The sequence below is a fragment of the Trichomycterus rosablanca genome, chromosome 1 (assembly GCF_030014385.1).
Source record: "Trichomycterus rosablanca isolate fTriRos1 chromosome 1, fTriRos1.hap1, whole genome shotgun sequence".
Classification (NCBI taxonomy): domain Eukaryota; kingdom Metazoa; phylum Chordata; class Actinopteri; order Siluriformes; family Trichomycteridae; genus Trichomycterus; species Trichomycterus rosablanca.
This window is the reverse complement of record NC_085988.1, coordinates 43,465,656-43,493,133: the sequence shown is the minus strand read 5'-3', so window position 1 is coordinate 43,493,133 and position 27,478 is coordinate 43,465,656. Positions and strand designations below refer to the sequence as shown.

At 38.2% G+C, this 27,478-nt stretch overlaps 1 protein-coding gene across 1 annotated transcript in view; it reads left to right on the top strand.

Annotated features, from left to right (window-relative positions):
- The window catches only part of kcnq1.2 (potassium voltage-gated channel, KQT-like subfamily, member 1.2), a 180,383-nt gene that overhangs the window by 2,428 nt on the left and 150,477 nt on the right, over positions 1–27,478 (top strand). The window contains exons 2-8 of the mRNA XM_063003118.1: positions 8,239–8,329; positions 13,035–13,161; positions 13,287–13,365; positions 13,895–13,991; positions 15,755–15,895; positions 23,545–23,655; positions 24,714–24,809. Coding sequence (XP_062859188.1) covers positions 8,239–8,329; positions 13,035–13,161; positions 13,287–13,365; positions 13,895–13,991; positions 15,755–15,895; positions 23,545–23,655; positions 24,714–24,809 — 742 coding nt within the window. The remainder of the gene's footprint in view (positions 1–8,238; positions 8,330–13,034; positions 13,162–13,286; positions 13,366–13,894; positions 13,992–15,754; positions 15,896–23,544; positions 23,656–24,713; positions 24,810–27,478) is intronic.

Here is a 27,478-nt window from a genome sequence, read left to right as displayed (position 1 = left end):
TAGTTTAAGATATGTTTAGTGGCAAGAGAGGTCACAACAAATATTTTTAGCTGTAGAAACCATTTAGTTTGAAAATTGTCTTTTGTATTTTGGGTACTTTAGAGGGATGTTCAAAAGGTTACCGCACTTTTATAGTTTGAGAGACTGAGAGAGAGCTTATAGTCCGGATTTAGCACCATCTGATTTCCACCTTTTTGGACCACTCAAAGAAGCTTTAAGAGGAGGAAGATTTTTAGGTGATGATGATGTGAAAGCAGTGATGCATCAGTGGCTACGTGCTCAATGAAAAACATTTTACGCTGAGAAAAATGCATCGGAAGGTGACTATGTAGAAAACTGATGTCATTTGTTTTTGAAATTCTTAATAAATAAAGTAGCATGATGTTTCTGTGTGTGTTTAGGATGCCACAAAATTGCCAAAATTTTAAGTAAATCCACTAGGGATGTCCCGATCCGATCTCACAGATCGGGATCGGGGCAGATCAAGGCATTTTTAACTGATCGGAAATCGGCTTTACTAATGCCGATCATAACCCGATCTTTTGTTTTACGTCAGCATGTCCGCTGTGTGGAAATACTTTAAATTGGAAAGTAAAACAAGTCCAACAGCAGTGTAATGTCTGTAATGCGAGCGTTTCACGAGGCGGTAGGAGCAGAGCTTCGTTCATTACTGTAGAATTTTACTAGTTATATGGTGTGTGAGTCAAGGATCACTCCGGTTTACAAAACAATAACTTTTAATCCGAGTATGAAAACTTCAGGACCATAACATACAGCTTTTACGAGTTTACGTGTTACAAGACTGAACGACATCTCAGTATCAAGCTCTCTGATTGGCTTAGTTATGTAACCGAGCGTCGTAGTGATGCACTCGCTTAATAAAGAAATAAAATACACGGTATATTCACTAATTGTCGGGAGCAAAACACTTTATTAACTTCTTCTGTTCCGAATAGCGGACAGCCAGAGCCGAGCATGCTATCCCATGCACTATGGAAGCCCCAAAGGGTCAAAACACACTCACTTTGCGTAGACCCGTCCATCAAATCATTGTCACAATACAAGCACTTTAAGAACTGGCTTTCCTTCATAACAAAAGAGTGACTTTCCATTTTATTTTGGTATTCAGCTTTTACTGTAATGCTGTTAAGTAACTTATTTGTTTTTTTATATTCAAGTTAAGCTGCTACACCACTTGTGAGTGGAGATTTTTGTTCATTTTAGTGTATCACTGTATTAAACAGAATTATGTTCTTTGAATATAAAGTTCAAAGTGAAACGGTAATTATCTCACTTCATTTTTACTACAATGCTGCACTAGGTTTGTTTACTTTTATTTTGTAAAAGAACATTAAGCAATAGCTTGGATGCAGGCAATTTTTTTCCTATAGCACTGCAGAGCTATTCAGTTGTTAAACATGTACATTGAATTAATTTGAATAACTGTAATGTACTTGAAGTGTGCACTGTGTAAACAGTGTTATCTAGTTCTTATCTAGACAATATCTAGAAAATACAAGTATCGGTTTGAGAATCGGTATCGGATCGGGATCAAAATTAAAGATCGGGATCGGGAACAAAAAAACGTGATCGGGACATCCCTAAAATCCACATAAAAAGATACAGTGTATCACAAAAGTGAGTACACCCCTCACATTTCTGCAGATATTTAAGTATATCTTTTCATGGGACAACACTGACAAAATGACACTTTGACACAATGAAAAGTAGTCTGTGTGCAGCTTATATAACAGTGTAAATTTATTCTTCCCTCAAAATAACTCAATATACAGCCATTAATGTCTAAACCACCGGCAACAAAAGTGAGTACACCCCTTAGTGAAAGTTCCTGAAGTGTCAATATTTTGTGTGGCCACCATTATTTCCCAGAACTGCCTTAACTCTCCTGGGCATGGAGTTTACCAGAGCTTCACAGGTTGCCACTGGAATGCTTTTCCACTCCTCCATGACGACATCACGGAGCTGGCGGATATTCGAGACTTTGCGCTCCTCCACCTTCCGCTTGAGGATGCCCCAAAGATGTTCTATTGGGCTTAGGTCTGGAGACATGCTTGGCCAGTCCATCACCTTTACCCTCAGCCTCTTCAATAAAGCAGTGGTCGTCTTAGAGGTGTGTTTGGGGTCATTATCATGCTGGAACACTGCCCTGCGACCCAGTTTCCGGAGGGAGGGGATCATGCTCTGCTTCAGTATTTCACAGTACATACTGGAGTTCATGTGTCCCTCAATGAAATGTAACTCCCCAACACCTGCTGCACTCATGCAGCCCCAGACCATGGCATTCCCACCACCATGCTTGACTGTAGGCATGACACACTTATCTTTGTACTCCTCACCTGATTGCCGCCAAACATGCTTGAGACCATCTGAACCAAACAAATTAATCTTGGTCTCATCAGCAAACTGTTTGCGGGCTCTCTTGTGTAGAAACTTCAGAAGAGGCTTCCTTCTGGGGTGACAGCCATGCAGACCAATTTGATGTAGTGTGCGGCGTATGGTCTGAGCACTGACACGCTGACACCCACCTTTTCAATCTCTGCAGCAATGCTGACAGCACTCCTGCGCCTATCTTTCAAAGACAACAGTTGGATGTGACGCTGAGCACGTGCACTCAGCTTCTTTGGACGACCAACGCGAGGTCTGTTCTGAGTGGACCCTGCTCTTTTAAAACGCTGGATGATCTTGGCCACTGTGCTGCAGCTCAGTTTCAGGGTGTTGGCAATCTTCTTGTAGCCTTGGCCATCTTGATGTAGCGCAACAATTCGTATTTTAAGATCCTCAGAGAGTTCTTTGCCATGAGGTGCCATGTTGGAACTTTCAGTGACCAGTATGAGAGAGTGTGAGAGCTGTACTACTAAATTGAACACACCTGCTCCCTATGCACACCTGAGACCTAGTAACACTAACGAGTCACATGACATTTTGGAGGGAAAATGACAAGCAGTGCTCAATTTGGACATTTAGGGGTGTAGTCTCTTAGGGGTGTACTCACTTTTGTTGCCGGTGGTTTAGACATTAATGGCTGTATATTGAGTTATTTTGAGGGAAGAATACATTTACACTGTTATATAAGCTGCACACAGACTACTTTTCATTGTGTCAAAGTGTCATTTTGTCAGTGTTGTCCCATGAAAAGATATACTTAAATATCTGCAGAAATGTGAGGGGTGTACTCACTTTTGTGATACACTGTGTATGTCTTGCCTGCATTATTAAAAAAGTCCATTATCAGCACTAGTTTTAGACTCTAGGTGTTACCGTGGCACAGACAACATCTTTTCTTACTAATCAGTTGCTGAGGAAAAGAAGTTATAACATACAAAGATAACCAGCTTAATCAGGTCTGCTCTAAATTAAAAGGGGCTTAAACTGAATTTAAATAGGCTTTTAATATACCTGCAGTCTCTAAACTCATGGTGATGAGCATCTGAACTCCTATACTGAGGTATCTCCTCAGATGTTCATTGGAGTTTAAGTCTGGGGTTTAAGCTTCTGACTGGCTCACTGTGTTTTTCTTTAGAAATAATATTACCCAGGTGATGGTCATTATTTTTTTTTGTTAACCATAGTGCTTGCTGTTCTGTCCAAAAAATCCAACTTTCATTTCTTCAGACCGGGGAATCTTTCTTCTTATGTTGCCCTTTATATGGCATTTAGCAAACTCCAAGCTGTCTGTCATATGCATTTTATTTAATAGGGGCTATCGTCCTGCCACTCGGTCATAGGGCTCTGATTTATGAAAGGCTGCAGAGATGGTTGTCCATCCCACAGGTTTTCCCTTCTTTGCAGAAGATTTTTTTGGTTCAAGGTTATGCTAATCTTTTTCCATTTCAAAATTATGTAACATTATTAAGGCCACTGTGGTCCCAGTGACACTTAAAGCCTTAGATTTGTATCCATTAGTATTTATCCTTTAGATCATTTAGATTTAGTATTTAAATCCCTGTCATAATCTATGTCCTAAAACCCCGATGGCATCCAAGGTGGGTGTTTATACGCCTGACACACACCCCCTCCAATATGTGCGCAGTCCTCCAATCCCTTTCCCAATCCCATACTTCGGTGAATTTGCACATGAGGTCATCTTTGTGTATGGAGAGCCACATCCTGATCTCTTCACTCCTCCACTTTTTGTACCCAGGTGCCCTGGTCAACCAAGGTCCTTACACAACGTTGATATCCCTATCCCTTAGTTTGGTCTTTCCTACTCAGCAGTCTGGAGGCCAATTTTGTCTGCTGCAAGCAATTGCAACCAATTGTGCCTGCTAGAGGGCGCCCAGTCGACCTGAGTTTTAGTCACAGCTCAAGAATAATTAAAGCAAACAGAATGTACTTGATCACTATTTTGATTGCAACAGCACATAATCTGACTACTGAGTTCTGAGTTCAGTTTTAAATGTCGTCATGCTTTCATTTTGTTTCATTTTGTGATTAATTGTAAATTGGTGGGTAAAAATTACTGTTACTGCCAAAATTACATTTTTGACACAATACCATGTACACAAAGTAAATGGGTCTGAATACACTGTATGTGGCTTACTATGTGGTTTGATGTGGCAGTCTTATAAGCTCCTCTTTCTCTGTTACTGGAAGTCTTGAGTGGCAGGTCATTTAGTACAACCTGTTATTACCTGTTAAAACCTGATACAAAATTACACTTCTCTGATTGACACTTAGCACTTCTCCTTTAAGTCTTATGTGACGGTTATCAATGATTATCTACTTGTGAGTAGCTCTTAGCCAATCTGTCAAGCTTGAAGTGCTCCTATTGAGGCTTCACTGCATCAATAAATAACTTGTCTGATTATATGACTGGTCAGTGGACAGGTGTGTTCGAGACAGGCCTGGGCTTTTACACTAGGGCTGCAATAATTAATGCACATGACTGAAATCAGTATGCAGAGAGTTGGGCCTTGTGGTATATAAAATAAAAGTAGGGTCCAAATGTATCATCAGCTGCAGACAATAGGAGTCAGATGGCTGTTGCAAAGTTTTATGATATATGAGTATATAGATTTATAGATAAGTTTATAGTAAGTACATTTGACAGGCTTTGCATAACCCCGTCATATATGTAAATCTATGCCCTATTCTGTTCTATCTACATCTATCAAAGATGTTAATCTATGCCTTATTCCCTCTTTCTTATTCAAATATTGTTCCTTGAAAAAACCCAGCATGTATTTATACACAAACCAATTTATTTAACTTATAGCAATTTATATACCATTTTGGGGTTGTTTGACTAATGTCAAGTGGAGAACTGTGAGTATTTGCTAGGGTATACAGGGGATGGGTAAAACACACTACCCATAGACAAATATAGGCAATAGAATAAGTTGTAATGTAGGTAGGTATACTTGAAGTCATCTGAGATAACATGATTCAAATAGTCACTTATTTTAAAAGTGTACAGTTTTTATTAATATGACTATGCATAAATGAAGATGAGTATTTTTATTATTGTATTATTAAACATAATTTTAAACATAAATGTGTTCATGATGCTGGGTGACCAAGCTGATAATGCAGGATAAATCACCAGATGTTTTGCTTTAATCTTTATCTATTTAGCTTTAATCTGGTCCCCTACAGTTTGTCCTTATAAAACCCTTAAAGAGATGTCTTGTTTTGACCCAATTTATCTCATGGAATGAATGCACAGGTCCTATTCATTAGCAGTTTGATTTAATTGTTTTACCTGTTGTGAGTTTGGATATAAATCTTGTTGTTTCTGGGCACATTGTTGGATTGAATTTAGTTGTAGCAATGGAAAGAAGGGTTTATGTCATCAGGCCTTTTCATCCCCAGACATTGGCCAGTTTGGTTGTTGAGTGCTCAGCCAGGCTGGTGGCACCACTGATACATGAACTCAAGAGTCCTATATGCAGGTAGACATACTTGACTTCTGTGGCACCATTTCAGCTTAAACAGGAACAGCAAGTTTTAGATATACCCAGTTAATTTGCAGTTACTTAGCAAGCAGGGGAATTCTTGCTTAGCATGGTTTTAGGCAGGTTCAGCACTTACCAACCCTGTTTCTGAAAAATATGGGATGTTTTGTAAAATGCAATGAATCTTTATTTACGTGACTAAAGTATAAAGAAAAGATTTTCAATATTTTCACTGATCAAATTAATTGTATTTTGTAAATATAAACACATTTAGAACATGATACCTATAACACTCAAAAAAAGTTGTGACTGGAGCAAAATTAGAGTAAAAATTTTGTAGAGTATCCCAGTTACACCCTTTTAAAATATTCCACAATAAGCAGGTGAGAATATCATGAATGATAAATCCACCAATGGCTCAGTCTTAGCCTGTTAAGCCTACATGGGTGTTGGCTCATTAATGTGTGCCAAACTTTGTAAGGGATTGATTGTCATTTTCTTTCATTCATTCATTGTCTGTTGTACCACTGCTTTTATCCTATTCAGGGTTGCGGTGGGTCCAATTCTCTGGGTGAAACCCAGAAAACACCCTGGACAGGTCACCAATCCATCACAGGTCAACACACACACATTCACACTCAGGGCAATTTAGTAGCTCCAGTTAACCTGACTGCATGTCATGGACTGTGGGACAAAACCGGAGCACCTGGAGGAAACCCATGCAGACATTAGGAGAACATGCAAACTCCACACAGAAAGGACCCGGACTGCTCCAACTGGGAATTGAACCCAGGACCTTCTTGCTGTGAGGCGACAGTGCTATCGAGCCACCATGGAATAGGGAATTGACAGTCAGTTTAAAAGAACATTATTCAATGCAATATTACAAGTAATTCAGGTCATTTACCATCTATCATATATATTATTGTAAAACAATTTATAGAATTTAGAGATATCTTATCAGTCTGTGTAGGGTGAGATCGGAAACCACTGTTGAAGAGACCGTTGTCTCGTTAGGAGAAACTGTCAGGCTACTATGATAATTACAGCCACATGGGTTTGGAACGAGTTTGGAAAACAGTTGTGACATGACACAGTCCGTGCTCTGTTACAAAAATGATAGATCAATGCAGAAACGCTGCAGATTTCTGGGCCCAAGGTCATACGGACTGAAAGACAGTGGAAATGTGTGCTGTGGTTAGAGGAGCCTTGAGTTCTTTGTGCCGAAGGTGCAAAAGCCGAGATCTGTCATGGTATGGGGGTGCATCAGTGCTCACAGCTTGGGGTATCATTGACAGGCATGTATTGTAATTTTTTTTTTAGATATGACAAATGGTGCCATAAAAGTTTCGTCTACTCCCTGGAGGTTAATAATTATTATTTTAGAAAGACACACAATTCAAAAGTCTAACTGACAGGAAAAATGATGTAAGTGGCAAACATGCATTTGTCCTACTTTTTTTGAGTGGGTTGCAGGAATCATATTTTTAATTTGTTTATATTTTCAGATTGTGATTGATGATTTAAAATCAGAATTTCTTTACGGAACAGGTGTGTTGTATTATTTTAAAAAGTTCTCGTATAAAAATAGTATGATTCCGTTTGACTTTTACCGTATCTGACATATCAGCTTCAAATGTAGGCCTGTTTATGGCTGCGATATTTTTTAAGCTGTTCCATATAATCAGTATGAGTGTAGCAGAAGGTCACCATCTGCCTTCTTTCTGGAATGTAAAAATTTAGATCAAAGGGACATAAACCAAAGACTAAGGGGCATGGGTCATTTGCATGTGAGAATTGCTTGTGTCTTTTACAAACAAACATTTTTATTTTTCTTAGTTTTTTGTCAGTGTGTGTGTGCATTCAAGTCTAACAGCATTTTCTATCATGTGGAGGTAAATCCTTGATGTTTCTTGACTTAGCGAGAGTATGCTTAATATTAAGTAAGCTTAAGAGGAGATCAAGAATTCATGTCTGGATGTAGTCATGGAATTAGGAATAATCCACTGAATGTTGACAGCCCAACTTAATGTTATAATAGCTGTTTCTGTTTTTCTGGGAACACCGTCATATTCATATGTGTAAAACAAATATTCTGCATGGTATACTCGTTTGTATTGTGATGTCCTATATGTGCATTAATTTTTCCTAAACACACACTGATATTTCTTAAATAAAATCTGCTGTCACATATCAGTGCATCCACATCTAACCAACCCTTTCAGCATTTTCCTATATAGATACATTTATAAACAGCTAACAGATTAATTCAACATTAAATGGTTATATTAAAAAGAGTATTTTTTTGCTTCTCCCATTTTAGGTTCCTAATGGTCCTTATATGTCTCATCTTCAGTGTGCTTTCCACAATTGAGCATTATGCCGACTTTGCCACTGGAACACTTTTCTGGATGGTAAGTTTTATTTCTTTCATTTTCATCAATCACTTTATCTTGGTCAGGACTCAAGACAGGAACACCCTGGACATGGTGCCAATCCATCATAGGGCTTTCATCATTTCCCCTCTTCTCAGACATAGGCAATCAGGTCTGTATAGATGGCTGTTTGGCCGATAGCAACACTAAGATTCAAAATTGAATTTTAGAAGTTGTGGGTTAGAGTAATAGCCCCCTTTGCAACTTTGCTTGAATCTTGCTTCATGCCACTGTCTGTGGGGTAGCACTGTCGCCTCACAGCAAGAAGGTCCTGGGTTCGATTCCCAGGTGGAGCGGTCCGGGTCCTTTCTGTGTGGAGTTTGCATGTTCTACTTGTGTCTGCATGAGTTTCCTCTGGGAGCTCCGGTGTTTGACATTAAACTTGAACTGATGAATCTTGTGTGGAGTTTGCATGTTCTCCCCGTGTCTGTGTGGGTTTCCTCTGGGAGCTCCTGTGTTTGACATTGAACTGATGAATCTTTTGTAACCAGTAATTATCTGTCCTGTCATGAATGTAACCAAAGGTGTGTAAAACATGACTTTAAAATCCTAATAAATAAATAAATGTGCCACTGACTGTGAGGGCTTCAACATGTTTTTCCAGTGTCCATGTGTTTCCTTCCACTTCCCAATATCATGCCAGTAGGTGACCTGGCTTATTTAAATTGTTCCTTGTGTGAGTAAGTAACAGTAAGTGTATCTGAGGTGATGGATTGACTCCATATCAGGGGTGTATGTGCAGCCATGATCATCATGAAACTTGTAAAGATGAATGAATAAATGTTGAACACATGTTGGAGGGGGTATTTTTCCATCAACAGCAGAGAAAGCGAAATGCAGTTGGGTAACTGGGCAAAATGCATAAAAATATTAATGGTAACATTCCTAATACAGTTACATTTATGATATTTGGCTAATGTGTCTCAAACCACATACTACAACTGAATAGTATGCCAAATAATTAATTAATTAATTTATTTATTCATTCATTTATTGTCCATTTTACCACCGCTTTATCCTGTTTATGGTTGTGGTGGGTAAGTGGGTAGCACTGTCGCCTCACAGCGAGAAGGTCCTGGGTTCGATCCCCGGGTGGGGCGGTCCGGGTCCTTTCTGTGCAGAGTTTGCATGTTCTCCCCGTGTCTGTGTGGGTTTCCTTCGGGTGCTCCGGTTTCCTCCCACAGTCCAAAGACATGCCACTAGGCTAATTGGAGACACTGAATTGTCCCATAGTTACCTAGCCGCTGGGATGCACAGACCAGTGCATTGTAGTGCCGGTCCCAAGCCCGGATAAATAGGGAGGGAAGTGTCAGGAAGGGCATCCGGCGTAAAACTGTGCCAAATCCCGCCGGCGACCCCTAAGGGGAAGAAGCCGGAAATGCCGACCCCGAAACCGAAAAACGGGACATAGGCTGAGGAACAAGAAGAAGAAGATTGTTGTGGTGGGTACAATTTACAGGGTGAATGGTAGTAAACACCCTGGACCGGTTCATCCGTCCAGTCCATCACACAGCAAACACACAAACATTCACACGCATTCACATTCAGTATCTCCAATTAACCTGACTGCATGTCTTTGGACTGTGGGAGGAAATCCTGAGCACCCTATGGAAACCCACACAGACACGGAGAGAACATGCAAACTCCACACAGAAAAACCCCGGATGGCTCCACATGGGAATAAACCCAGGATCTTCTTGCTGTGAGGTGACAGTGTTACAACATGACAAATTAGTTTTCTAACAGAAATGCCTATTTGAGAATATATCACTTCTGACACGTGGAGAACATACAAAACTCCCATAGAGAGTGATTGAAGATGAGGACAGAATTCAGGTCCTCAGAGACTCCTGTTGCTGTGTGGTACCCACTGTTCATTGGTTGGACTTTCTTTTCAAGGTAGCAGCACCACAAATATCCACTTGATGGGGATAGAGCAATTCGTATTTAGACGCTGTAACAGAAACTAGAAAGTCGTTTTGTTACCGCAGTAAATGTCTGTGACCTTGCTTTTTTGTTAAAGTTTTGACAGAAATCATTTGTTTAACCACGGCGTCTATCACCTGTTTTAAAACGCACAGAAATGTGGAAATACTGGTAAAAATGTGTCAGCCAAAGTATTCTGTACTTATGAATTATTTGTATATTAAATGGGGAAGACACAAAAGAACAGTTAGATTCAATGCTGTGAATAACTAATACGTAAAAGTTGATGCTGAGTGGTGAATGATCTCTTTCTGACAAACACACTTACATGCATATACTCTGCATCAGCACAATTTCCTTAATGTTACCTAAATGTTAGTGTAGTTCAGTAGTTTTAATTAAGTATAACTCAAATCACAATGCTCAAGTGTAAAACACACACACATAGAAAAAATATACAGTATTTCCAGTAATTTATTATTTTATTTTTATAATTATTTGTATAATTCGTTATGGAAATAATATAATTATTATTAATTTTATTATTTTATTTATATTTATTTTATTATTTTATTTTTTTATTATTATTATTTGTATAAATATTATTATTTAAAAATGTTTCCATATGGCTGCTCGCGTTTATAAGGGTTGCCACAGTGAATTATTTTGGTCCGCATACCAGACTTGGCACAGTTTTTACACTGGATGCCACCTCTCAATAGTTAGGCTGTTCGGCCATCCCCACCTCATACAGATCACGTCTGTAAAGACACCCGACTTGCTGATACCACCACTGAGATTCGAATAGAATGCCTTTATTTGTCATATATACATATACAGGTGTACAGTACAAGGAAATTCTTTTTTACATATCCCAGCTTGTCTGAAAGCTGGGGTGAAACACAGCATCAACCATTGTTAGGCATCCCTGGAGCCTAAGGGTTATGGGCCTTGCTCAAAGAGCACACAGTGGCTGCATGGCAAACCTGGGATTTGAACTCTTTCAATTGATAGCCCAAAGCTCTACCCACTAGGCTACCACTGTTCCTCAGAGCTCAGCGGTATTGGGCTAAGGCGATTTACAGCTGCACCACCTGAGCGCCCATAATAGCTAAAAAGATAATCACAATTATTTTGACTATCCTATCTATTACAATTATTCCTTACTTACTAAAAAGAAGGGCATTCTTTTGTGTTACCTTGTAAACTATACACTTGCTTTGCTATTTCTGTTACTAATCGTTAAGGCAGAGTACATCTTTAAATTAAAATAATACAAGTTACTTTAATCACATTAGGCAGGACACACTGTATGGTGATATACAGTAGTCCAAACTTCAAATACGCTTGAAAGGGACATGTACAGCAGAGGAAAAACTTTATAACCACCTCTGTTTTTGTTATGTATAATATTCCCATGCATATATATTTAAAATTTAGCAATCATGAAGAAGGTTAATGAGTTTTTTTATTTTTTATTACATATTTATCGGCCACTTTATCGTGGTCAGGACTGTGGCAGGTCCGGTTCCACCAGGAAACACTTGGGCGCAAGGATGTCTGCAAACATGACAAGTTTTATTTTCCTTTTTGTAATGTTATTTAATGATGAATGATGACCAAAGGCCAGGTCATTGATTGTGGGCATAAATGTTACCATTTCTATGTAGGATATTCTACCTGTTATTATACTGATATAGGTATACAATGTTACACGTTACTTTAATGTATATTATAAAATACAGATTGTATTTATGTTTAAGGTTTGTTAGCCCAAAAAGGACTCATTTGTGAAAAATGTATACATACATAAACAATTTGATTAAAAGTACATAAACAGATATATATCCATGCATCCATATAAAACCAATATATAGCCAAATACTGTCATCAGTATTGGCATTGGTTTTGCTTAAATAATTCAAAACATATGAAAATTGAGATACAACTAAATTGAGATTATGACGTTATTATTGCCATAATTTACGTAGTTACCAATAAAGATTGGTTGTGGCTTAAGATTGTGGCTACTCTACAAACATCAGTCAGACATATGTGTCTAAGTCTCATCACTTCATCCTTGAATTGGAATTTAGTCACTTTCACAGAGCTGATATGTTTGGGCTACACAAAGAATTTGGTACATTTTTAGCTGAGTACCTTGTACTCAAAACAGTGACATGCTGTGTGCTGTTAGTGTGTGTAAAAGCACTACAGCTGAAATGCATTGTAGTATTACAACATTGTTGTCAGCCAGTGGCCACCCACATAAGCTCACTGCTCGTATTGCCTCATAGGTCACAGTGGCAAGCAGGGTCAATTCAATACGAATCAGAGGTCAGAGGACAAGACTAGATAAAGGTTTTCTGTATTCCAGAGGTCAGACTTGTGCTCACATTTGAAATGTTTTGTCAGAGTGCGGGTGGCATGGTGGCACAGTGGGTAGCGCTGTTGCCTCACATCAGGCTGGGTTTGATTCCCGATAGGATGGCCAGGGTTCTTTCTGTGTGGAGTTTGCATGTTCTCCCTGTATCTGTGGGGGTTTTCTCTGGCTACCTTACACAAATGAGTGTGTGTGTAAATGTGTGTGTGTGTGTATCTGACCTGTGATGGATAGGCGACCTGTCCGGATTGTCTACTGAATCAGACGCACCGCAACCGTGACCAAGATTAAGTGGTAAAACGGCAATAAATGAATAAATGTTTACAGTGCACCCACACATACATAAAACATAATTTTATTTTGCTATTATTTTAGGAGATTGTGCTGGTGGTGTTTTTTGGCTCGGAATATGTAGTGCGTCTGTGGTCAGCAGGCTGCAGGAGCAAATATGCTGGCATCAAAGGAAGACTACGCTTTATCAGAAAACCAATCTCTATCATAGGTACAACACTCAGTACAGACCTACAGAATTTACACAAAATATTGTTTTATTATTTAAATCTTTATTAAAAGACAAAAATATGGAAGGTAAGCACTTTTGTGAATGACTCTCTTTGTTTGGAGCAGATTTGATAGTCGTGGTTGCATCAGTTATAGTACTGAGTGTGGGATCAAATGGGCAGGTCTTCGCCACCTCTGCAATAAGGTATCATTAGTTTTATCAATACTTTAACATTGAACAAAACCTCATTTAAATAAAATCTTAAAAGAGCAGTAAATTATTTTTAAGGAAGCATTTCCAAACTTAAATCAAATCAGTCAAACAGATTTAGCAAGATCCCCTCCCCCATTGTTATAGGGCTCTATGGGTGTATTGCATGCACCAAACATGTTAAAGTAGAGCAAAATGCCTCCTTGTAGATATTTGATTAAATATTGCCTGTCACTCCAGTTTAGAGAGCTTGGAGCAACTACAAAATCTTCCTTAAGGTATATTCTAATGAGCTTAACAAAGTTAAAGGAGAACCCTCTCCCAAAAACCTTAAAAATCACTGGCTCTTTTTTAACCCATAGCTATCATAATTGAATTGTATTTGTAGTTGTGTATGTAAGCTTACTACATCAGATTTAATAAATAGACTTAGTCTCCTGTTTATATTTGATATAATGACTGATAGTTATAAAGTTTGTACAGCAAAGATGCTTAACATTTATACCTCTTCTTTTGATTTTAGGGGAATCCGCTTCCTGCAGATTTTGCGCATGCTCCATGTGGATCGACAAGGAGGCACATGGAGACTTCTGGGATCTGTAGTCTTTATTCATCGACAGGTCAGTGCAAACTTGTCACAGGCAGTTTTGATTCTGTTTAGTTTTTGTTTTGTTTACTTTGTTGTATTCCTTCCCAAAAACATTCTGTTTGGTTAATTGGTTTTGTGCTATGTATGAAACGCCACCAACTGCAATGACCAAAAGTATTCGCACGCCACCAACTGCATGACCGATAGTATTCAACCCCCATCATGCTTTACCGCTGCTGAGCTGCAGTCACACTCACATTTTCTTCAGGACATGCACCTCTCTAGTTACATACAACCCCAAAAAGTTGGGACAGCATGGAAAATGCAAATAATAAAAAAAAAACACAGAGTTTCTTACATTTACTTTGACTTGTATTTGATTGCAGACAGGATGAACCTGAGACATTTCATGCTTTATCTGCTCAACTTCATTTCATTTATTAATAAACATCCATTCCTGCATTTCAGGCCTGCAACACATTCCAAAAAAAGTTGGGATTTCGTTTGATCCCATGACCCACTGAGTTCATTCAGATGGGTCCGCAGGTTCATCATTATGTTGCATAAGCTGAGATCAGATGAATATTTTCAGAACTGTTAATCCTTGTCATAACCATACCCATCATGCCCAAATAAGGTGTCCATGAGTCCATGCTGAAGTAATCAGGTTGTATGGCTGGATAATCCTCCTCTAGCAGAAGCAGTAAATTCTTTATACAGTTAGTGAGGACTGTACTAACAGCAATTACATAGCAATCTTTCACACATGCTAGTATGATTAATCTTTATCCCTTTCTTTACCCTATATCTACTTACATATGACTTTTAGTTTGATGGCTGAAAAGGGTTAATATACAAGGCAGGGGTGTTGCTAGGCATTTTAGATCCACTTTATTAAGCCCCTTGCAAGTCCATTTTCATTGCAGCAATCGCAGGGCTTTGGTCATCCCACCCTTTAGATCTCATTCATGTTTGCAAAGAAGCTGGCAGTGCTGAGATTTAAACCCGGATCACAGCGATGGTGGGCTAGCACATTATCATTACTATTATTATTTGTGTATCTATTGCCTTACCACAAGCTATCCTGGTGTGACAGCTTGTGGTAAGGCTGAGATCTAGGGTGGGATGGCCAAAGCCCTGCGATTGCTGCAATGAAAACGGACTTGCGTGACCCTAACCAGAATAAAAGGGTTGATGAAAATAAAATGAAATAAAATATAATAATAATAATAATAATAGATAGATAGATAGATAGATAGATAGATAGATAGATAGATAGATAGATAGATAGATAGATAGATAGATAGTTTTATGTGAAGCACCGTCTTTATTTTTAACTAAAAGCAACTTTATGCGACTACCACAATCAAGATGATTCACATAACATTTACATAGAGCAGGGCTAACAAAGAGCTAACTGAACACAATGCATTGCTGTAGGGTCTTTTTATTATTACTTCACTAATAAAAATAATCAACATATTTTAGTAAACGTAGGAATCACATGCATAAAACATAAATGGTAGCAATTTTGTGGTCCCCTGTCTGGTTCAGGGCTTTTAGAATCATCCTAAATTTTCCCCACATTTTGCCACCCCTGACACTAGGTTTCCAGTATTCTTGGTGAATCTTACCTTTGGTGACTTTTATCACTTTTGGCATTTAGATATAAAATGCATCATAACTGTTATGCTTAACATATGCAATGCAATTTGTTGTTAAATGTTAACTTACCTCAGCACTGGAAATGATATATTTTAATAACTTAATCATGACCACTTTTTTTTTTACCAGGAGCTGATAACAACACTCTATATTGGGTTTCTGGGTCTGATCTTCTCCTCATATTTTGTGTATCTGGTGGAAAAAGATGCTGTGGATGAGGAGGGAAAGACAGGCTTCTCCAGCTATGCTGATGCCCTGTGGTGGGGTGTTGTAAGTCTCACACAGATCATCTAATTATCTTAGTATGGGGCACAAATAAGAGAATGTTTTGTGAGGTTAATTGAGAGTACCCGCTATATTTAACCACTATATTTTTACATAAGCTTTTTGCTGTTTTTGCTATTTTTTCCAGGTTGCTTTGTTTTGTTTGTGGCCAGGACATTAGCATTGCTTAGACTCAAACTCAGAAACTCTAACTCTCTGCAGTGATGAGCTATGGTGGTGGACTGCAGCACCACCCAAACACCCTAAAAATTTACAAAAAGGCAATTCGTAGTTACACAACTGCAAAATTCCAATGTCTATTAAATATAAATGCACATTTAAGAGTTCAGTGGGTTTAAATTACCAGGGATCTGGCACTGGTCTATAGGGATGTGTAAAAAATGATCTGGTCTAATAAGTCATCCTATTTTGTACAAGTGTGCATCCTGAGAGTTCAGAATTACAGTGCTGGTGTGCTAGCGGAATATCTCGCTGCACCACCTGGGCGCTTAAGAAAGGAGTTGTAATGTTTTGCCTGACCAACTTTATTGTATTTTGTTAATATGAAGAAATAAAAAAAAAGATGGGACAGAGGGCAAAAGAAGAGTAAGAAAAAATTTAAAACATTCATTATTTGTTTTCAAAGGAGGATCCACTAAAGGCTCAGTCTTTGCAAATGACAACGATCTGTGTTCACTTTGTTTTGATTTCAGTTTGGTCCCCCCACTCTGTCTGCACCCCTTGTCTGTGATTAGCTCACTGATATTGTCTACACCTGTTTTCCATTGTGTCTCTGATTGCTTTGTGTATTTATACTCCTGTTTGTTCCTTTGTTTCTGGCTGAGTATTGCTCTTTCTGAATGCATGCAAATCGTAACCATGGTTTTTCCTTGTATTACCTAGTTCTGTTCTCTTTGCCTAGTTAGATTTCTACGTATTCAAGTCAAGTTCTTGGCTTTTGTATTTTTATCAAGTTTTTTGTGTTCTCTATGTAGTTATCATGTTTTTTTTGTAAATTGATGAAATGAACCAGGGTGCAAGGCAGAAAAAAACACCTTGAACAGATAACCATTTCATTGCAAGGCACCACACAATTAGACATTCAGTAACTCTTTCACCTATGGGTGAAAGGACTGAACCCAGGTCCACAACATTATGTGGCTGTGCCACAGTGCCAATATGTTTATATTAAGTTCTATGTAGGGCCCTAATAAAGTCATGGGAAAATGTGCTTAATTTCACGGGCTTTCACAGATTTCTAAAGAAAAGTGCCACATTCACGTCAGTCAATAAATAACACTGATAAATTAAAGGATGGAATAAATGTAAGCTACTATACACAGCACGGCCTACTTGAGAGTTTTCCAAACTCACGTACCTGAGTAGTGCTTTTAGTTGCTTTAGACATCTTGAACATTTTGACTAACAGCTTGCTAACTGAATTGCCATAGGATTGCTAGGACCTCATAGTGCAAATTAACTAATAAATGTAAGGCACTTGAACACTATGCAAATAAAAACCTTAAAGTAGGAATTTCACAGCCAGTTGCATATTACACAGAAAAAGGCAGTGAATTGGATTGGGCCTTAATTATATTTCATTTGAGTTTAATATAATTTATATTTAAGTGGCTTTAACAAACCATTGTCACCAAGCAGTGTTTTACAGACCAGAATCTAGACCCCAATGAGAGAGAAAAAACTTGGGAGAGCAGAATCTATCCTCCTCTGGCCTGTAAGGTTATACGAGTTCTGAATAATGGGTAATATACTGTATACTGTAAGTATGTGAACACCTGAACGTGAGATTGCTAAACATCCCATTGTAAAACCATGTGAATTGATATACAGTCAATATACACTCACCTTTGCCTGCCTTAACAGTTCAGTTTTCTGAAAAGCCGTTTCTAGATTTTGAGTTGTATCTGTGGGAATTTGTGCCTATTCAGCCAGAAGAGCATTTCTAAGGCCAAACACTGGTGTGGACAAAACGTTTTTTTATCTACATTCCACAGTGCTTTTCATGTTGTGCAGACCACTGGAGTTCCTTTGTGCCCAACTTCAAACTATGTTTTTATGGACCATGTTTTGTGCACAGGTTCAAAGTTATTTTAAATATTTAAAAGTTATTTTAGTCATAGTAAGGGACAAAGAATTTCAACAACTTGAATTTTACATAAAGAGTAATGAGAGAGCAATTATAGGCTGGTACAGTAGATCAGTTTGTTAGTTATACAAAAGCCCTGGCACTGGTCACTCCTCTCACCTCTTTTCACCTCTCCTACTCACCCTTTGAAAGCCTTCTCTCTCCTTTCTACACTTTGAGGCGTCAGCGGCTTTAATTAAAACTGTAATTGCAGGGTTTTTACCTCTCTGTTGAGAGGGTCAGAAAGCGTGAGGCTTCCTGTTGCCCCCAGTAATGTTGGACAAAAGCTGTTGTTTGTGTCGAAGAGGTAGCGAGAAGAAATTTCTCTGGGGGATTTGCTCCCTTTTGTTTTTCAAAAAATTGTAAACTCAAGCATGATGAGAGGCAAAGGAAATGAACTCAGGGGACAAAGAGAGGAAGGTGTGTGTGTGGGGGGGGGGGGGGGGGGGGGGGTGAAGGGAAGGCAGAAGAGGGTAAAAAAGAGTGTAAATGAAAAAAAAACATGATGATAAGGAAGAAAAAACAACCCACTTTTATGGCAAACGTAGGTTTAGCAGATTCATTGAAAATAAGGCTGCTGACTTATTATCAGCTAGTACTTAACTGAAATATACTTGGTTTTTAAAATTAATCTTTTGTAGCAACAATGACTTTAAATTCAGAAAAATATAGTCTCCAGACAAGTTGTACAAAAAGTTAGGAGATAATTGCCTTGCACAGGAAAGGATACAAAAAGGCATCAAAAGACACATAATGTTTCTTGAGCTACAGTTGGAAGCATAGTTCTCAAGTTTAAATTTAAAGGAACTTGCCTGAACGTGGCAGAAACAGGAAGCTATCATGAGGAGGCCGGTGGTCAAAAACCACAAGTGATTGTCAAAGACCTGCAGGGAGATTTGGTGGCAGTAAGCTCTGAGGTTTTAGTTTGCACAGTAAGACGCACACTAAACGCTAAAGGTCTCCATGCCCAGACTTCAGGACGTACACTTCAACTGACCCAAAAGAACAAGACAAATTAGCTCTAATATGCTTAAAACAATAAGTCTTTAAAAATTTTTTAGGACTTTTGTGAGGAAGCTGAGACTTGGCCATCATTTGAATTTTTAACAGGACAATGATCCCAAGCATACCCCAAAGTCCACCAAGGCTTGATGTCAGATTTAATGGAATATCAATACAACCATATTGATATTCCAATCATAATATACAACCGTCTACTGTTCTGATAAACTATAACAGCTCTGGTCTGCTTGAAGGTAGTTTAAAGCTACTCTTAGATGCATTAGTGTGGTCTTTAGTTTGCTACTATGCTGTGGTGCTGCAGGTGCAGACTACTGCAGAACCAAAGAGGGTGAAAACAAGGGTAGAAGCCAACTCTGTGAATCATACCCCATTTTCTCAGAGTGAAAATGTGCCGACCCTTTAAACCACTTAACGTTTCCTCTGGCGTCTTCCTCTGTTCTTTTCTCATAAAGGGCGAGGGAGAAAGAGACAAATAAACAGAGGAGAACCAGAGAAAGTGAGGAATTGGCTAGAAAATAAAAGCAATAGAGGATTAAATTAAAGGGAGAGGCAACTGAGAGAAATTAAAAAATTAGAAAAGTACTGTTTAGACATCCAATTCAATAATTAAATAAAGATAGATGATAAATGGAAGGAGGTAAAAATTATATAAAAAGAAAACAAACATAGATACATAAGCAGAGATCATTGTGTAAATTAAACATGAGGGAAAAGTGTACTTGAAATATATCAGATGTGTAAACACAATAAGTTCATTAAGTGTGACTGCCACACACATTGTACATCAAAACAAAAAGCTTTCTTTAACTCTGACACACACACCAGACTGTACACCCAAAGGCGACACTGAGATGCTAGCTTCAGCTTGGCCACACACGTAGACCATAGGCTGCAGTCTGGCTCAGTGAATCATGCACACTGCCTTCATGCTCTGAGTAAATTGTATATCTGAGGACATTGCAGCCTGGGATACCATTATGTCACTCATATGCACACAAAATCCTCTCTGTCTCATATGAAGCACCACCCTTGGCACTCCTAGCCAGCCTTCTAACTTGAGTGGCCAGTTGCACACCCATGTCATGACTAGCATTGTGCGTGAGCTTTGAAAGCTAGGATTAAACTCTCCTTGCAGCTCTTCACCCCAAAGTCTGAGTAAAGAACCTTGGCCTCCTTCAGCCCCTATTCAAGGTATTGTAAAAGAAAAGCCCCAGACACACTTGCCGTGAGCCGAGAGCTCTCTCAGCGTGTTAGAGTTGGCTCCTCTTTCAGCACAAGGCTTCGAAGGTATTTGTTTTCTCGTGTTTGCTGAATTCCTCCACTTTATAATGGATTAGTGGAAAGTGTGTGCGTATATACACTCAGTGCTCACACTGACACTTTCCTTCACACTTTACAGTGAATGTGGGATGACTCAGAGTACACTCAGAAAAACTCAGCCCATGAATATTGTTTTTAAAACTAGACCCTTTTCTGAACAGAAAAGTAGAGGCAAAAACAGCACAGTAGGAGCATTGTTATTTGTTTTTTTCTTTTATTTATCCAGATACTGAAAAAGCCCTGTGACGGAGCATTAACTGCATTTTGTTGCCTTGTATCTGTACTGAGCTATCTATCTATCTATCTATCTATCTATCTATCTATCTATCTATCTATCTATCTATCTATCTATCTATCTATCCATCTATCCATCTATCCATCCATCCATCCATCCATCATTTCTGTCATTGTGTTCCAAATGTGATTCTGTTCGGCATGTATTGTGGATAGTGTGTGCATATTTAATTTAAATTTGATATGTTGGTTACAACTGTATTGTTGTGTGTTGATTAGTTAAAAATGAAAGTGTAATACATACACTAAAGAGCCAAAACATTAGAACCCTTGTCTTTAAAATTCTGTATGCTGTGATTAGAATCATCCTGTGGTGTATCCTAGTGCCAAATCTTTAGCAGTTAAACAATGCACACATGCCTTCCTGTCAAAATAATGTATATATAACTACAAACCATATTTCCAAAAAATTGGGACATTGTCTAAAATGCAGTAAAAATAAGTATTTGTGATTTGTCAATTCTCTTGAATTCTAATTTAACTGATAAAAGTAGAAAAAAAATCCAATTATTTACTGATCATTGTATTTTGAAAAACAGAAAAAAAAAGATTTAAGAATTTGATGCTTGCCACACACTATAAAAAGTTGGGACAGAGGCAAAATAAAGTAAAAAGTTTATCGAATATTTAAGTTACAGAATTCCACAATAAGCAGGTGAATCGGTAACAGGTGAGGGAATCATGATTGGGTATAGAAGGTGGATCGACCAAAAGCAATGATGGGTCATGGCTCACCACTTTGTGCCAAACTTAAGAAGAGAATTGCCAGTCAGCTCAAAAAGAACATTACAAATAATTTAGACTTTCACCATCTGCTGTTTATAATATTGTGAAAAGATTCATTAAATCTGGAGAGATCTCTGTCCCTGAGGGCAAAGCCGGAAACCACCTGTGAATGTCAAAGATGAAAAGGATCATCCAGACTGTTATCAGTGAAAGGTAACATATGTCATGGTATGTGCATCAGTGTCCACAGTATGGGTGATTTGCATATGTGTGAAGATATCATAGGCCCAGAGGTGTATATTGGGATTTTAGAGAGACACATGCCGCCATCAAGGCAACGTTGTTTCCCAAGAAGTCCATGATTATTTCAGCAAGACAATGCCAGGCCTCATTCTGTATATGCTACAACAGTGTGACTTCGTAGACAAAGAATGTGTGTGCTTGACATTGTAAATGTATGATGTGGCTAGAAGAGGAGAATAAGACAATGGCCACTACAGACTCTGAGCAGCTGAGTCTTGTATCACACAAGAATGGACAAAAATTCCCCTCGCAAAACTGTAACAATTTGTGTCCTTAGTTTCCAGCCCATGAAAAAGTCTCATTAACAGGAAAGATGATGGCACACAATGGTGAACATGCCTCTGTCCCAACTTTTTTGGACTGTTTTTCAGGCAAGTTGTAAATGTGTTTACAAAAAACAATAAAGTTGACCAGTTTTCTTTTTTTTTTTTAGTTAAATAAGAATTTAGGAGAGTTAAAAAATTACAGATTATTATTTTATAGACCTTTCAGAAAGGTTTGCATTTTACCCAATATCAGTTGGCACCTGACCATGAGCTTGTAGTACATTTAATCCTGAAACCATAGGCATTAATGTGGAGCTCTACTTTTGTCGTCACTTTTGGAAGGGTGTTTGACAAAATTTTGTAGTTTGTTTGTTTATATTTTAGGGTTATGTACAGGTATGGGGCTCTGTACAGGCCATTTGAGGTTCTCTACACAAATGTCCATATCTTTATTAACCTAAATAGGTGGGGTTGGCACACCTAAACTCAATAGTTAGAAGTAATATGTACATAACTTTGACAATACAGTGGCCCCCTGACTTACGAAATTTAATTGGTTCCGAAGGGCTGTTCTTAAGTCAAAATATTCGTTAGTTAAACCTGTTTTTCCCATAAGAAATAATGTAAATAGAATTAATTCGTGCCAGATCTCCCAAACCACCCCCTTACCTAACCTTTCTTATGTCTTAAATGCACTTTTTTGTTATAAATACAAGTATATTTTCCCTTAATCTTAAATTATAGAATAGATAATACTGTAATAAATAATAATAAACAACAATACACAGTAGTACTGTACATAAAAAACACACATCTCAGTACAGTATGTGTGCTGTACCATACACCATAATAAATTTCCTGCTTTTTTATAAAATGTTTCTACCAGAAACAACAATAACTCTCATATTTCTCTATTATTCCTTCTTTATTTCAGTAGTGTTGTATTTTGTAGGTGTAATTGCACGAAAGAAAGAATACTTTACTCAGCGACTTTCTTCTTCTCTCTCACTCACTGTCCCCTCTGTCTGATACACAGTGAAGCTACTGGCAGGAGTAATTATACAACACATCAAATAGTGATTTTCTCACCACTGCACTTTCTCTGCACCTTATTTGGGGCCATTTTAATACTGAATTTTACAAAATATAAAGACAACACCGAAAAAGCAGTCTGGGTCCTTTCTGTGTGGATTTTGCATGTTCTCCCTGTGTCTGCATGGATTACCTCTTGGAGCTCAGGTCCAAAGACATGCATTCAGGTTTATTGAAAATACAAAATTGCCCTAGATGTGTGTGTGTGTGTGTTTGCCCTTTGATGGACTGGTGACCTGTCCAGGGTGTTTTTTTTACCTTTCACCCAGTGGGTCAGACCCACCACAACCCTGAATCTGTTCCAGCACTTTTTTCAGACATTTACATTTGTAGGAAAGAGTACTATTGTAAAATGTTGAATGTCATTCAGCAAATGTTTTAGTTTACTTCATTAATCTTGTTAATTATATAAGTGTTTATTTCATAGGTGAATTGTTACTCTTTGTTATTCAGGCAGAAAACTACATTTGTTTTCTTCTCTGCAGGTCACTGTGACTACAATAGGTTATGGAGATAAAATTCCTCAGACGTGGATAGGGAAAACCATCGCCTCCTGTTTTAGTGTGTTTGCTATCTCCTTTTTTGCCCTGCCAGCGGTAAATACCATCTTTTTCACTTACTCACTCTCTCTCTTATACGCTTACACACACACACACACACACACACACACACACACAATTGACAGACCCTGTCTGGTGCCCTGGGGCCATGTTCTCCTACAGGAACCCATGCAGTAATGGGGTGCAGGGTTAATGGGGTCCATTAAAGACAAAGCAGATCCCCAGGGGCCTCGCTTCTCACATTTCACTTTATATAATGCACAACTGCAACATTAGCAACACTCTCACATTAACCAGTCCTGGATATATTGATGAGTTGTGAGCCTGGTCATTTAAAACTACTGTAGTTCTTAAATGAATGTATAGTAAATAGTTCACAAGTTAATAAGCACATTAATAAATCTATATTTATGTATTTCTATTTTGCAATATTTGTTTGAATTAAGTCTTTTCTGTGGTTACTAGAGGAAGAAGCTTGCCTTATTATTAGGGCTGTCAAACGATTAAAAATTTTAATCGCGATTAATCTCAGAATTTCATATAGTTAATCGCGATTAATCGCATTAAATAAAATCTGTGTAAATGTTATAGAAAACAAGGTTTTTTAAGTGAAATGTGAAAAGTGGACGTTTCTACACGAAGTGAGTGTGTTTTGACCCTTTTGGGGCTTCCATAGTTCATGGACTAGCGTGCTTGACTCCGGTATTCAGTGCCGTAACAGATTAAGTTAATAAAGTGTTTTGCTCCCGACAACTTGTGAATATACCGTGTATTTATTTCTTTATTATGCAAGTGCATCCCTACGACGCTCAGTTATATTATTTTAACAAACCGCAAATGAACAACGGTGGCAAGTCCGACATTAAAACGTTGGTTCTACCAGTCAAGTCTCAACATGAACTAGAATCTGCGTTAACGGCACTATTTTTTTAAATCGCGTTAAATTGAGATTGCGTTAATGCGTTATTATCGCGTTAACTTCGACAGCCCTACTTATTATGCATGTCTAGAATTAGCTTGTTTTTTGAGGGAACTGTAGGAATATTACTTATGACAACATTATATAATATATAAACAATAACTTGTAATTGCAGGGCATTCTTGGTTCAGGCTTTGCTCTAAAGGTGCAGCAGAAACAGAGACAGAAACACTTCAATCGCCAAATCCCAGCTGCTGCCTCACTAATACAGGTACTGATTATTATATTCACAGATGATTAACATGTGATTAATGTTACTTGTTTTACTTTGATTGCAATATGTATATATTTGATAGACCTTAAGCTAATAACATACAACCCCAAATCAGAAAAAGTTGGGACAACATGGAAAATGCAAATATTAAAATAAAAGTTTTTTACATTTACTCATTTCAAGGATGAACCTGAGATATTTCATGTTTTATCTGGTTAACTTAATTTCATTTATTAATAAACATTCATTCCTGCATTTCAGGCCTGCAACACATCTCAAAAAAAGTTGGGACAGTAAAGCATTTACCACTTTGTAATGTTGCCATTACTTTTGACCACACTTAAAAGACGTTTTGGAACCGAGGATACCAGATGATTTAGTGTTTCAGCTTTTATTTTGTCCCGTTCTTCCTGCAAACACGTCTTAAGATGTGCAACAGAACGGGGTCGTCGTTGTTGCATTTTTCATTTTAAAATTCTCCACACATTCTCTGTTGGGGACAGGTCAGGACTACAGGCAGGCCAGTCCAGTATCCGTACCCTCTTCTTCCGCAGCCATGTCTGTAACATGTGCAGCATGTGGCTTTGCATTGTCTTGTTGAAATATGCATGGACGTCCCTGGAAAAGATGACATCTTGAAAGCAGCATATGTTGCTCTAAGATCTCAATGTACTTTTCTGCATTAATGCTGCCATCACAGAAGTGTACACTGTTTTTAAACATTTCAATAATTTTCTCACACCTTTGTTGACAAACTGGAGATCCTCTGATCATCTTTGCTCATCAAAGACTCCTGGATGCTGCTTTTGTACCATGATTACAATCACCTGTTGACATCACCTGTTTGGAATCACATTATTATTACGTTTTTTCACCTCATTACTAGCTTTAAACTGCCACGTCCCAACTTTTTTTGGAATGTGTTTCAGGCCTGAAATGCAGGAATGGAGGTATATTAACAAATGAAATGAAGTTGAGCAGATAAAACATGAAATATCTCAGGTTTAAACTGTCCGCAATTAAATAATAGTCAAAGTAAACGTAAGGAACACTGCATTTTTATTTTATTAGCATTTTCCATACTGTCCCAACTTTTTCTGATTTAGGGTTGTAAAATCTGAACTAAAACTGTTTTTCTGTATACTTTAAATGATGGGATGATGTTCAATAAAGCAAATTTTGTTTAAAGTTGTACTAATATACTGTCAATAAAGTAGGTTATTTGTGATTATTATTTTAGGTGTTATTATATTCAGATCTTTTTCTAATTTATTTGAAGTAGTTAACCATAAGAGCTCAAACACCATCAGCTAACAAACTATTGTTTTCTCTGTTAGCTTCCATGGTTATCTAAGACAGATTTTTAGGAACAATGTACAGTTTTACAATGTTTTCACTCTTTTATGATGGGTGTGACAAATTGACAAAAAAGACAAGGCTTTAAGGTAGATCAGTGATGTGTTTACTCCTTAATATAAATATTGTGTTGATGTCATTGTAAACCTCACTCACTCACTCACTTTCTTAATTGCTTATCCAATTAGGGTTGCGGGACGGGGGTGGGGTGAAGGGGGGGGCTGGAGCCTATCCCAGCTTTTCAATGGGTGCAAGACACACAGTAACACCCTGGATGGGGCGCCAGTCCATCGCAGGGCAGACACACACTTACACACACCCATTCACCTATAGGGCAATTCAGTGTCTCCAATTAACCTGACTGCATGTTTTTGGACTGTGGGAGGAAACCGGAGCTTCTGGAGGAAACCCACACAGACACGGAGAACATGCAAACTCCACACAGAAAGGACCTGGACCGCCCCACCTGGGGATCGAACCCAGGACCTTCTTGCTGTGAGGTGACAGGTCCCTCATTGTAAACCTAAGTGTCGAAAAAGTATAAATCTTTTTTTTTTTTTTTATTCAGGAAAAGCATTATGGCCATTAAGTAATTTTGTTAAAGTAACTAACCATGAGAGCATACAACATTTAGCAGCTGTCACGAACTACTTATGGTTAACCATTTTAGCTTGGACTTATTGGCTTATTGAAAATGTATGCTGCAGCATGAAGAGGAGAATCAGATGATGGTGACCAGTGACTGTTGAGCAGCTAAAGACTCATATTAAGCAAGAGTGGAGAACAACTCTAACAATTAGTGTCCTCAGTTGCCAAATGAGTCTCAAAAGTCTCATTAATAGGAAAGGTGATGGAACACAGGAGTAAACACGCCTTTGTTCCAACTTTCTGGAGTGTGTTCTAGGCATCAAATTCTAAATGTGTCTGTACTGATCAGTGAAAACATTGGAAATCTTTTTATTCTACTTTTATCAGTTAAATAAAGATTCAAGAGTTGTGTTCTGTGGATATCAGTGGACACCTGACCATGAGCTTGTAGGACATCTCATTCAGAAACATAATAATATGTAGGCAATAATATGGATCCTTTCTGGATTGTTTTGGACAACATTTTGTAGTTTGTCTGTTGAAAATTGTGTTTTTCTAGTCAAAATTGTGTTTTTCTAGTGAAAAAACGGTTTAAAGAACTGTATGAGGTCAGACAATAATGTTAAATGCAAAGGCCTTGTCCACAATTCAGGTTTTTTTTAGGCGGCACGGTGGCTCAATGGGTAGCACTGTCGCCTCCCAGCAAGAAGGTCCTGGGTTCA